At 34.0% G+C, this 13,890-nt stretch overlaps 3 protein-coding genes across 15 annotated transcripts in view; 2 read left to right on the forward strand and 1 right to left on the reverse strand.

The window, feature by feature from the left end:
* ATG18B (autophagy 18 B-like protein) overlaps positions 1-3,728 on the forward strand; it is a 40,542-nt gene extending 36,814 nt beyond the window's left edge. For all 13 annotated transcript variants that reach the window (XM_088972047.1, XM_088972049.1, XM_088972046.1 and 10 more), the window contains one exon: positions 3,088-3,728. In XM_088972047.1, coding sequence (XP_088828173.1) covers positions 3,088-3,229 — 142 coding nt within the window. In that variant the 3' untranslated portion in view covers positions 3,230-3,728. The remainder of the gene's footprint in view (positions 1-3,087) is intronic.
* Positions 3,729-5,396: 1,668 nt separating this feature from the next.
* LOC148869818 (acidic endochitinase-like) lies at positions 5,397-6,391 on the reverse strand. Its single transcript, XM_088972057.1, has one exon. The coding sequence runs from the start codon at positions 6,363-6,365 to the stop codon at positions 5,493-5,495; it is 873 nt and encodes a 290-aa protein (XP_088828183.1). The 5' UTR covers positions 6,366-6,391; the 3' UTR covers positions 5,397-5,492.
* Positions 6,392-13,284: 6,893 nt separating this feature from the next.
* On the forward strand, positions 13,285-13,674 carry LOC148869819 (uncharacterized). The gene has a single exon (XM_088969938.1). It carries the CDS (start codon positions 13,285-13,287, stop codon positions 13,672-13,674), a length of 390 nt encoding a protein of 129 aa, XP_088826064.1.
* Positions 13,675-13,890: the final 216 nt, after the last annotated feature.

Genomic DNA, 13,890 nt, shown 5'->3' on the forward strand with positions numbered 1-13,890 from the left:
TAATGACCACTCTGTGGCTGTGGTGCCAAAATACTGTTTGGGTATCCACAAACATCCAGCATCCCTGAAAGTTCACATGGTTTTTTTATAATAAGTCAAAATAGAATATCATTTATAGTATTGTAAAAGAATACCACTTAAATAAAAACAGAGAGTACAATAAAGGGGCAATGAGATAGTACCCCATCACAAAGAGCTACAAACTTGACTAACAAAGAAAAGCAGTAGAAGTTTTTAATTTTTACCAGAACAACAAAGAAAAAAAGCAGAAACCCTCTGCTGCTAATACAAGATATCCATCTAGAGAATCAATCCAAATTGAAGTAGACCAAAATCAGGAACCCAAGGAAGCTCTAGGAGCATCTGATTATTATGCCAATATCAGCACATATCGTTTCAGCATTTTTTTTGTTTTCTGTCTGTTGTTTGAGTGGTCTTATATTCTTAAGTGTACTCTGTGTAATCTAGCTAGGGTATACGTGTAATTTTACTTCGCTTTATGACACCCTAATTTATAAGTTGAGTATAAAACTTGCCATTCGTGGCTCTACCATGGTCACAACCTCCCCTTGTATCACTACCTCCACAACTACTAACACCACAACCTCCATGGAAATCACCACCATTGCCTTGACCGTTACTTTCAGAAACTGCTAAAGCAGAAAAGTTAGGTACAGTAGTATGTGACTAATAATCCCAGTATCTGAAGTCAACAAAATATCCTCACTGGAGGATAATTCAGTGCTGCCAAGAATCTGAGAGATCAGTTTTTTAACCTTTATGCCTTTCTCATCTCTGTAAAGTGAACTTTTGTCAAATTTTGTTTACTCCTACAACATTAGGTAATGGGTTTGAGTGGAACCTTGGGTTTAGAAGGGGTATAAGGGATTCAGTGCTTTCCATTGTGATGAGCCTGTTGCAAATCCTTGGAAACATCTTTTTTTGGATCACCTCAAGACTGATAATTGCATTTGGATTCATTCTCCTTTTGGCTCTTTCATGTTTGCCTTTTTTTTCAGGGTATTAACCTCTTCCACTAGTCCTCTTCTAGCCCTTCCCCGTGAAGGAAATTTGGTTTAAACCAATACCACCTAAGATTGGAGCTTTTTGTTGAGAGATATTTCATTACATCAGATTTGCTATAAAAAAGGAGGCCTAATAGGTGTTTATGTCCCGACTGGTGTTCCCTTTGCTAAGGTAATGGTGAGTCTTGCTATCAGTTACCAATCTCCTATCCATTTGTTTTCTTGTGTTTGGGAATGGTGAGTCATCCCGTTAAGTATGACAAGTTCATCCTCACCTTTAACATTGGCGTGGCTGAAGAAGAGGGGAAGAACAAGGCAATGTACAAGGGCTGCTATTATTTGGACATTATGGGAACAAAGAAATGCAAGAATGTTTAAAGAGCAAGAAAGGTTGCAGGGTGGCTCATTGGGTGAACTCTTTAGAAATATTTTCACTCCTCTCATCAAATGAAGTAACAAGGAAATGGTAGGAATGACTACAAAAAAGATAGTGCGACATAAAAGATGGACATCACCAGAAAATGGATTGGGAACCTTGGAGGTGTCTTTAGAAATGGGGAAGGGAATGTTGTTGCACTCTTTTCAGGTCCCATTAGGAAGGGAATTCAGCAGGCAAGCAAATTAAATGTGAAAAAAAAAATCATTGAAGGGGTCTCTATAGTCATCGAAAGCTGGATTTTTGAAAAGAAGAAAGTCATTTTATCCTATAGGAATGAAATTAAAAAGTCCAAATGTTAATAAAAGACATAGGGATTAAAATCAGTTCCTGTACAAAGGTCAACTAATGCTTTGGTTGATACCCTAGCCAAACAAGGGGTGGGGAGGGATTATTTGTATTAGCTTCAGTTGTAATTTAAGAATAGGGGGATACTTGTAATTCTGTAAAAAATTTTCAGTTACCAATCAAAAAAGAAAAGAATGACTTATACCCAGATTTAATCCTTGACAAGAACTTTGTAACATAAAATCATTTCTTTGTCTCTTTCAATTGCTCTGATGAATCACCTTAAGCTCCAATAAATATGTGGCTAGATCCTTCTCTAGCATTGCTTGATCTGAAAACCTTAGTCCTCACCCCAAACTGTGTGAGAACCATTTGATGGAACTGTTACACCAGAATAGGTCATCAAATATATCCAGGAATAACAAAACTAGTCATCTATTATTTATCACAAAAACGAGAGTAGTCATCCATGAACAAAAGAAAATAACGGTAGCCATCCATGGAACAAATATGATATGGCTCCCATACATTAATGTAAACAATATCAAATGCAGAACAACTTTTCCAATTGACAACTTTCACACTCTAGACTAGACGACTGAACATACCCAAACAAATACCTCACATTCATATACACCTGCTTTTTGGTTAGATTCAGCAACATCCTGCTTACCTATACTTGCTTTTGTTGCTGTCTTTTGGGCTCAATCCCAAATACCTCACATTCATTTAAAAGAAGGCTCCTTTCTAGATTGTCAGGATTTTAGAAAATATTTTCTTCTCTTCGAATTGAAGGACTATAATTATGTTATGAATCTGGATCAATAACGGTATGGTAGTTTATATGATAACCACTTAACAAATTTTTGGCTATTGAACTTGTTTCTGAATAGTTGAATCCTTCCACACAATGGGCATTTTTGTCTGTAAGAAGTAAAAATTCTAACCTGTACATCATTTACCATGTAAAATCTATTATTATCCTGTTTGAATTCCCATACTCTTGATTAACAATGCCATGGGGCCTTCCTAGCTCCAGTACTGCACTGGTAGTGGGTTAGGATCATCTAACATCATGCAATGGACCTCCTGCCAAAAGTTGACCTTTTTTTCCACCTAAAAGGTCTTCTCTGTGGTCCGTTGTGCACCTAGTATCATCGCTGTTGTCTTCTGTTGGTTCTTGGATTGGAGTTTAGAAATGATATTCACATGTCATGTGAGCAAAATCTATCATTCTCCATTAGGAAATATTCTTCTATTCAGTAGTTCGTCAGTTGCTCACACGTTCATAAGCTTTTGGTTTTATTGATGAATGAGTTATTGCTTCTTTGATTGCAGAGCTTGTATTTCCATTATCACATACAACGGATACTTTCAGGAGTACAGTTTAAGTATCAATGATACAAATGAAGCTTCGTGGGGTTTGGAGCGTGAATTTAATCTGTTAACAGCAATTCCTGATAAATTAACCGATGCTTGATATTATTATGAAGAACTTTCTCCGACTCTTTTCATCCTGTTGAAGTGCATGAAGAACTGTGAATATGTGTAAGATTCAAGAAATATTCTTAGTAATTATCCTAGCTTATCTGTACCGTTCATTATGTATCCAAGCTGGTTCTAGCAAGAAAAATGGTATATTGCAAGAAGTGCACCCCCCCCCCCCCACCCCCCCATGATCAATTGGTTAAAACCAGCAGGAAATGTAGATTGCTTTCTGACATCAAGCTATGGAAGAATGAAATAGGTATTATTACCATTTGTTTTGTATATTGATCTAAGCTCAAGGCTATAGTTTGGCTGTGTATTCAATTTAGTGGTTGTGTTATATATATTGTAAAAGGCCTTAAGCCTCCATGGAAGGAAAAACAGAAATTGGAAGACAATTGATTGTGTATGGACTCTTTGTTTAATCTTTCACTACTTGGGGGTGTTCATCAATATTTATGATTTTATTTTTAATGCAAAAATAATTACTATGTCGTTGTTTCCACTGATATGGCAATTGTTTCCTTTTATAAAAAATCATACATACTGGTAAACAACCCTTGGCTTGCTGTTAGTCGTTGTTTCTGTTTTCCCTTCTTTTAACTAGTTAGCAACTTTTGTTGCTCTGTTTTCTTCAGTTCTAGTGGAAAACATTCACCCAGGGTCACAGTCATTCAAAACCGACGAACTGATCAGGAGGCGTATGATTCTCTATTACTTTCTGTTCCCCTGTATCCAAACAGAGCTTTACAGTGTATTCATATGAGAACTTCTGTATCCACGTTGGACAGCCTGTGCTGTCTACAGGCTCTCTCTCCAAGTGACACGCATATTTTAAATAACAAAACATTAAAAGTACCTAATAATTATCATTATGTAATAATTTTGAAATAAATAAAATTTAAATTACGAAAAATTTTAACACTTAAATCACTAATATTTGAAATAAAGAAATATTTAACATAACTAAATTTTAAATATTTTAAATAACATAATTATGTCATAAATTTTAAAAATCTTAAAAATTGAAAAATAATTATAATAGATTACATTATCTTTGAATTAATCATAACTTCACATTTAGCAAAATTAACAAAGAAATTATTTAAATAACTAAATTGTAAATTTTTAAATATTTATAAATTTAATAACTAAATAATATTTTAAATGTTATTTAAATAACAAAAAATAGATTAAATAATGAAATTATGTAATAACTTAAAAAATTGTATTTAAACCACAAAAATAATTATTATATATTTGATAATATTTGATAATAAGAATATAGAATATAAATACTTTACTTTTTTTTAAATATTATTGAAGTAATGAAAAATATAATAAACAAATTTTAGTAATTATTTATTGTATTTTTGTGATAAATACATTTTCAATAATCTCAACTCATTTCCTTCTGTTAATACTTTAATATCCCAAGGCCTTGCACAGTTTCCTTAAAATGTAGTTGTGCCTACAGTTCCAACAGATCTAACTACCAGGTAAACCCATTAAATTTAGATCCATAATTTCATCCTGGAATTAGTTGAGACTTCATGGTGATCTTTGTTTCAGACCCGTACTACATGTGGTTTTTTAGTGTTGAAAAAATGAAAAGAGAGGAATAGGGGTGTTGATGAAGACTAAAGCCACTCTCTTGTTGTCGAGTTGGGGCGAATTGGGGAAGAAGATAAATACTTTTCCATGTTTTTTTTGTATTAAGCAACGGGCCTCATAGTAAAGTTACATTTACTTTCATAGATAAAATTTATCCATCTTCTGGGTGGATAAGGAGAAACTTTTACAAAACATGATAAGACCACCTTGCCCATTTTAATATTTATCTTTTATGAATAGAAATGTCATTTTGTTATTTACCTGTGAATCTGGAAAATCGAAAAAACATGGATAAATGCACTGTTACAAATGAAGGAGGCCTAAGTTCAAAAAAATTATATTTTTGGCACATGTGACGGGTTCTGGTGCAAATTATAACGTGTTTCAATTTGATTGGTAGTGCACCCCACAGACAAATCGAGTGCATGATATCCGGATTCTTGTGTGGAGAGAGAGAGAGAGATTGGAGTTCCCATGTGTACAAATGCAGTATTGGTTTTTCATGTATATAGCAGTGCATAGTTCATGGAGATGGAGATCAGATGGGAACCAAGTGAAATGTAATTTATTTAGTGCGAGGTGAATAAGACTAGAAAATCACCTCAACCGTATATATTTCTTCTTTATTTCATTTTCTGGCCTCAAACGCTGTTCTTGATAGAAGAACTATAACCGTTATCATAAAATTTAGACCACAGCATCACCCCTCCATACTTTGGGGAAGACCTGATTGAGGGAAGCACCTGAGACACCAGCGTAGCTGCCGGAATGAAGCCTCCGCCCGCCGCATTCGGAGAAGCAGGAAGTCCCAAGAAGATCTTACCAGCTCGAATAGAAGTCCACTGATTCCATGCACGTATGAGATTGTTGGCATTTCCAGAGTATTGACACGGAGGGTTGTTGTAGAACTGGACCCAGACATAATCGAAGAGGCCAGTGTTAAGGGCACCACCCAACCGAGCATCTGGAAAGGGGCACTGTGGAGCTGCACTCAAGTAAACCTTCCTTTGCCTGCTAAACCCATTGAGGCTCGTAGCAAGCACGTCCCAGTACTGAGTTCCACCACCTTCAATGTCGAAATCTATGCCATCTAAAACGGCACCGCCCAATGGACGGGAATTCGATTGTCCCCCTAAGAAGTTGTTCCAGAGGTAGTTGGCAACCTGCCGGGCATCTTCCGGCGAGGTAAGAGTGTAACTTCCGACGCCTCCTCCGAGGGAAAGCAGTACTTTGATGCCTCGACTTTGGCAAGCTCTTATATCATTGCTTAATCCGGTACAACCGTTAATGCTTGGGTTACAATGGCCAGCTAAGTTCAGCTGGGGAGTCTGGCCATTGCCGAAAGTAACCAGGAAAGCTATGTTGACAAACTGATAGTTGCCTGTTGCACAAGTGTTGGCCAGGGTTCCCTCGCCTGAGTTTTGGCCCCAGTAGACGGCAATTCCTCCGGCTTGGGACCCTGCAACTAGAGCAAATAGGAAGAGAGAGAGCAATGGTAGTGATGATACTGCCATGTTTAGCTTCTGGAGTGAGTTCTAGCGAAGGTAGGTGCAGCCTTTTATAGGCGTAGAAAATATCTGTCGGGCTGCCAAGGTCCACACGGCTGTGGAAGAAACTGCAGCTAATCGAGCCATGGAGCTTTAAAACCTTGACTATTGGGGAGCAACTAATGGAGCCATGGAGCATTAAAGAAGTCCAAGTGTTCACATTTCCACAATAGGAGATGATGACTGATACAGTTTTGTAGATAAAATTTCTCAACTGCAAATGGGATTACGACAAATAAAGGCAATGACCAAAGAAGAAAACAAATGACTTTAATATTCGTTGGTGTAAGTCTTCCATTTCAACATTCTAGAATGAAAAAGTGGTCCAAATTGTACACGCCATTAATTTGTTTGTAGCTCATCTCCTCCCCTTAGATTGTACATGGGTGATGGGTCATTACCGAATATTTTTGTATCTTAAGCATTGTTGTCTGACACGATGAAAATACCGATGGAGATAGCTTATTACTCAACTATCAGCTCTAGAAAAGCTGTAAAATGGGTCGGGCTGCCCGTGGGCCGGTTCAAACCACTTGTTACAGTACCTGGGTCATGTCACGCATGGCCCGAAACCTTGAGCCATGCCACGTGAGGGGATTTGAGGCCCAGGATCCGGCATGTGTGGCATGGCAAATTGGCCCATGTCGGCTTGGCCCACGGCCCCAACCCGACATGGCCCGGATGGATGCCCAGCACGGAGCTGGTACATGCCGGCCTGCCCAAGGGAACATAGCCGTTGGGAATCATAACATCTGCTTTTGTTTTTTATTTCTTTTGGGTGGGGTGGGGAGCGGGAGATTTACCCTCATTCTTATCACAACAATGCTCATACTATGGCATACACTCTCATATTCTCTTAGTTTCTTACTCCCTAGTCCTTAATTCTTAAATTTATTTCAAGTTTCAACAAGGAGGCTGTCTCAAGTGTTTCAAGTTAACAATTTAAAAGACTTAGAAACTTCATTAGTTGATATCAAGTTGGGATGCTAAATCTGGGTAAGCAGTAGTTAAGTTTCAATATTTTTTTCTAAATTTTAAGGTTTTAATATTTCACATTTATTAAAATGGTTAGTTCTTCTCAAACTCCCTTTTCCTATGTTTTTGATGAGGTTCAATCACAAAATGATAGCATCAATATTGGTGCTAGTGATACTACAGATGAAGGTTCTCCTAGTGTACTAGGAGAGGCAAGAAAAGACTAGTGAAGTTTGGAAAATGTTATTGTAGAAGTTAAGAGAAAGGGAATGAGAGTAGTTTGCCAAAAATGTAAAAGTGATTTTAGCTATCAGAGCAAAAGACGGCACCATCCATTTTGGTAGACACATGACATCACATTTGAGAAAAACTGATGAAGCAAATAAAACACAAATTGCACGTATTTTTTGGTAATGTTCAATATTCACAAGAAAAAGTTGAGACAAGAACTAGTAAAATATATTATACATACAAAACAACCATTTTTTATGTTTTGAAGATCCTAAGACAAAAAGATTTTTACATCAATTTGTAAATCCTTAATTTAAAAAAGTTTCTATAAATACTTTAAAAATGGAAACTATAAAATTATTTTATTCAAATAAATAAAATATAATTTCTACTTTGTCAAATCTTAATTTTAAAGTTACACTTATTTCTGATATTTGGACTTTCGAATATAGTATTAGTTATATTTGTGTCACTAGGCATTTTATTGATGAATCATGGCTTTTGCAAAAAAATAATTTTAAGTTTTACAAGACTTAATGGCCACATACTATCTCCATAATTGTTTTAAGTATTTTAAATACTTTACATATTTATTGTATTGAAAATAAATTCTTTTATATTAGTTTTGATAATGCTAGTAATAATGAATATACTATAAATATTTTAAAATCTCAATTAAAACTATTGTTAAATAAAAATTATTTCATATTATATGTGCATGTCATATTTTAAATTTTTGTATACATGAATCTTTAAATATTATTTCACCACACATTTCTAAAATTAGAAAGTCTTACGCATATTAGAATTTTTGGTACAAGAAAATAAGAATTTAATTATATGAGAAAAACATTTAAAACACTTGTATTAGATGTTCAACATAGGTGGAATTCCACATTTTCTTTATTTCTCCTTTGCATTGTTTAGCTATAATATTAGATCGTATTAAAAAAGATATTAGTGTAGATGTTTTACTTAAATCTTATCATGAAAATATGCAAAGTGAAATTAGATTAATTAGAAAAAATGAAGTAAATAATTTATTATTTGAAATGTATAATTCAAATGAATTACTACAAAATGGAAGAACTTGTACAAACATATCATCTTAAAGTATTTGTGTTGGTAGTGCAATATATAAAATTTTGTCATTAATAAGCAAAAAACAAATAACAATCAATGGGTTTTAGGGAAACTCAAAACCACGACATCTTCATTAAGTGAATTGAAGTAAGAGAACCATGTCATCTTCAAGCATGCCAAGCCAATCACTGTCATTTGATCCTTCACTAAAGTCTCGAGGCACCCATTGATTATGTGTCGTATTATTTTGTCATAAAACCATTTTGCTAGTTTGCTAAATCAACCACCTTCAAAGTAGAAAGAAATTGAATCAATAGTGCCAAGGAATAGAAAAGAGAAGACACCTACAAAGGAAGATTGGCATCGTTAATGACAAATTGGTCTTGCTTTCCTAGAACTATTATTTCAGCCATTGCTGAGTGAAGAATATAACTCTAGGATCATAACGATAGTCTCATTCTCATTCTATAGAATTTTTAATATCAATTTTATGAGTGATATAAAAATCTTGCAAAATAAGTAGATATAAATCAACAAATAATTCCAACGTGATGTATTCAACAAAGGAAAGAAACTTGTAACCAATTTATTATTATTATTATTCTCTTTCTTCTTCATCTTCTCCTCCCTTCCTCTTCTTGTTCTCTGTTTAAGACATTGTAACAGTTCATCTCATAGTTTAAGAGATAGTGTGAGAAGATAAGAAGCATGGGAAATGGGTTTAATATTTATAGGGAGTTTCAAGAGCTATTATAACCATGGTTTTTAAAACCAACCTGGAGATTGAACCAGTCAGGGGTCCGATTACCGGGTTGAACGGTCGGACCGTTTGAACCGAATAGTTGGCCTGATCTGACAAAAAAATAAAAATATTTAAAAAAAATTAAAAATGAAAACCAGTCAAAACAGTTCAAACAGTTAACCGCCTGGGTCAGCAATTTGTTGACCAAAATCAACAGTTTTTATGGAAAATCCAGTTTTGAAGAAAATCGGAATTGGTCACCTGATCGGTTCTCGGTTTTTCCGGTCCAGTCTGATTTTGAAAACCATGATTATAACAATTGTTGTTAGATTAAAAAAGCATTGATAAAACATAAAAGCAATACATTTTAGAAGATCAATTGTCTCTCTCATAGTCTCACAAAAGAAATATATATTGGGGTTGATGGGAGTTTTGGGAACATAAGAGTCACTTTAATATATAAATATAAACTATGTTGAATTACATAGAGTTAAAATACAAAAAGTAAAAAAAGATAGATGTCATGTCAAACCATTCCGTTTTAATATATAAACTTGTTAGGACCCGCGCAATGCATGGGTTTTATTAAGAAAAATTAAGGAAGAAGTTTTATGACATTTCCAATTAAATGATGTTCATTCAAGTCCAATTGAAGCAATTTTTTGTGTTATGCCTAGTTTATTAAATCACAATTCAAGTTACACTTTAGTGAGAGTGGCTAATTTCATATGCTCTAGATAAATTTGTATTATTTTTTTCTATTTTAATGCTAAATTTTTTTATTAATTCTTAAAATTTTATGATTTATGATTCCTTTTGTATTATTTTTAGGTAAAAATATTTTTGGTTCGTAATTATTTCTATATAAAGTTGATTAAGGGTAAACTTGGTTTAAAGAAAATTAATGCATTACATCAACATTCTCTATTTCAAATTCTAATGGGAGGAAAGTATTTGCACCTTTTTTTCAAAACAATATAGGGGGTTTTTGTTAAGGTCAAAACATATATAGGAGGTATTCATATGATTGTTAAAAAGACCAATGAGGTTTTTATAATTTTCCCTATTTTTAAATAAAATGTAAATTGATTTTAAATTAATAAACTATATTTAAGGTTAATAAATTATTATTATTTTTTCTATTTTAATCCTTATTAAATTTATTTAATTATATTAATTTTTATTTTTCAATGGAACTTAATCTCATTAGTAAAACTTATTTATAAAACTAATAATTGTTAGATAATCTTGTATTAGTTTTATATTAATTTTAAATGGATATTAGTTTTTAATTTATCTTATTGTTTTTTAAATATTTATTTGTTTTTATTATATTAATAAGAGTATTTTTAATAATAATAATTTTTATCTTATTTAAGTAATTTAATAAAATATTTTATTATGATTAAGTAATTTATATTATTTCAAATGATATATAAATGGATTATAACTTTTATGATGTTTTATTCAATGTTTTCAACTTGTCCCTAATTTAGATGGTTAAACCATTCAAACAATCACTCAATCCTATTTCTAATTATGAGTTCTTAAAACCTATTATTTTGTAAAAAACCATTGATTTGGTGAAAACTTGTTTGACATAGACGATTAAACCATTGACCCTTTTGATCTAGTCATTGGGTCATGGGTGATCTAAAGGACCCTTTTAATCTAGTCATGTGCTTAGTTGTATGATTGGGGTGATCTGTTTTTCTTAATTTTGGATAACTTTTAGCGATCTTTGCAACTCCATTATATAAAGAAAAACTCATTTGTGGTCTCAAATTTCAATTTTTGACTCTTTTATTTATAAAAAAATTAAAATCTATAATAAAAAGTACAAATTAAACCTAAAACAATATATACACAAAAAATGTAATTATATTATATCATATTATACATATATAGATGGATGATATGTCATGGTTTGATTTGTCAACCCGAACAGTTGAACCATTGACCTGACCTAGAGGCAAAAACTATTCATCCTCCAAGTTGACTTTTAAAACATTGGTTTTATTTGTTGAGTGAATTAAATAATATTTATTTTGAAATATAAATTACTTAATTAATTAACTTAAAAATTAATTCTCATTTAAATTGAAGTAGATTATTTAGCCTAATAATATATCATCAAATATCTTCATTTCAATATAATTATTATTTTTATTGATAATTATAATTTAATATAAATATATTTAATGTATATAAAATTATAGTTAGATTAAAATGAATGTAGATATAGATAAAGTTAATGAGTTTTAGGCAATTTAATGGAGTAATGAAGAGGAGAGAGAATTAATGACCTGAGTTATTGAAAGAGAGATTTAATGGCATAATTAATTAATAATAAGAAATAATTAAACGAGTTAATGAGAAAGATGAGAGATAGTTAATGGTGATTTAATGAGAGGAGACAAAAGTCTTTAAGTTTATTGGCCACGTGAGTTTTTTTTTTTTTTTTAATTTAAAAATGAGGAAACTAAAAAAACAAAAAAATGGTAAAATACAAAAACCTCTCCTGTGTGTTTTGGCAATCATATAAATCTGCCACATGTTTTAATCGTAACAAAAATCTCCCCTGTTGTTTTAAAAATGCCTTATTTACCCTTGACAAATTTTGTTTGAATATGATAAAACAAAATTTGAAACCTTGGCCTTGAAGTTATGATCCAGTAGAATGTTACTAGATTTGAAATTCTGGTGGTGGATAACAGCAGCTGGGGCTGCATGCTCATGGAGGAACTTAAGAGCTCTAGCTTACTCAAGCTCAACTCTGATTTGATGACTGGTGATTAACTGGTTACTTGTTTCAGTTACAATAGCGAGGTAGAGGGGACAAAAGAAGGGAGAAAGATAGAAAGAAAAAAAAAAAGAGAAAGAATGATAGGGGTAGAAATAAAGAATGAAGCACTGGCGAACTGATATGCCTCCTCCCTTGTTCACTTACTGCAGAGAGATGGTAGTGAGAGAGAGAGAGGAAGGAGGATGAGAGAAGAAAGAGAAGAGGAAGAGAGAGTAGGAAAGGAGAAAAAAACACTCAAGGAACCTCGTTACACTGGGGGGATTGGTCATAGGATCCGCTTCGCACATAGCATTAATGTTCCAAGGTAAAATGATGAAGTATTTTGTATTTTATGATGGGTTAAAAAATACTTGTCAAGGGTAAATATGATATTTAAAAGGTAAATTCATTAATTACGTGTCAATTTTCCCTTATGAAAAGTCAACAAAAGGGAGGGAGGGATACAACCATAAAAAGTAAGATAATTTTTTGCTACACCAAGGAATTTGCGAAAGAAACTTCATTTTCCATTCGGTGTGCCTGACAAAGACCAAATTTCACGCTTCATACTTGGTCGTCGGAGCAGATTAGAAGGGACGTACGACCTTGTCAAAGACGGATCGATGATTGATTGATCGGTAATTCCGCGAAAAAAGTAAAAAACGCACGATTTTCTGACCAGTTAGGCTCATAGGGTTAATTGGATGGTATATTTAAGGGGAAGAGAGCAGATGGGGAAAAATCGTCACCCTCTAGTGTGGCCGGTTAGAGCACCCCTTCGGACAACGTAACTCAGGAGAGCCTGATATCAGTTTTTGAGTAATATCACTCCCTGATATCACATCCGAGCACGTCTCTCCTCTCCTTGAGTTAATAGATTTGAGGGGGGCTCTTCAATCGGCCATTTCTTTCTCTCAACGCTTTTTTTCTCTGATTCCTCAGACTCACTCTCAGGTATTCAGCGGCTTCATTTGTATTCTTCTGTCGCCTTGAATCCTTGTTCTATTCTCCCACCGAATAAACTCGAAATTAACCTGTCCGATCCGCTTCAAACTCGCAGCCAAGAAACCATGGCTAAACTCACTAGACAACCGGCCAGCAGAATACGGTTCAGCGAGTTAGCCGGCGAGACGGCAGCAGAATGCATGGCGGTATGCTGCTGCTTCCCGTGTGGTGTGGTGGACATGTTGGTCCTGGCAGTGTACAGGGTACCGGCCGGTCTCTGCCGGAAAGCGATGAAGAAGAGAAGCCAACAAAGAAAGAAAGGGAGTCCGTTATCTCAGCAGCAGGTTTTCCCCTATGGGTGCGACGAAGCAGAGTTTGAGATACATATAGTGTCACAAATGGAATTGGATGAAATTGCAAAGACCAAGGAGGTTATTGAGCTGGATAAGCAGATGTGGGACAGGTTCTACGAGACTGGGTTCTGGAGGAGTCTTTCTCGTCTCGAGCGGGAGTAGCGACCAACGGTTATAACCGTCAGAAAACCGTTAAGAAAAGAAGAGAGAGAAGTTCTTTCGGTGATGTACAGAGACCAAGAAGTACTTAATTTACTTCTTGGTTCTTCTTTTTTTTTTTTTTTCTTTTTACAGTTTTTTAATTAAATTAAATGGGAGACGTGTGATTGTGTTCACATCCGTTTTTCCTTTTTTCTTTTTTCTTCTAGCATTCCTAAA

This window comes from Nelumbo lutea, chromosome 2, assembly GCF_056320005.1.
Source record: "Nelumbo lutea isolate HS-2025 chromosome 2, American lotus-T2T, whole genome shotgun sequence".
Taxonomy (NCBI): Eukaryota; Viridiplantae; Streptophyta; class Magnoliopsida; order Proteales; family Nelumbonaceae; genus Nelumbo; species Nelumbo lutea.

Bases quoted from the DNA above. Each gene is read 5' to 3' on its own strand.
- LOC148869818 (XM_088972057.1), bottom strand. From the start codon at position 6,365: ATGGCAGTATCATCACTACCATTGCTCTCTCTCTTCCTATTTGCTCTA.
- LOC148869819 (XM_088969938.1), top strand. From the start codon at position 13,285: ATGGCTAAACTCACTAGACAACCGGCCAGCAGAATACGGTTCAGCGAG.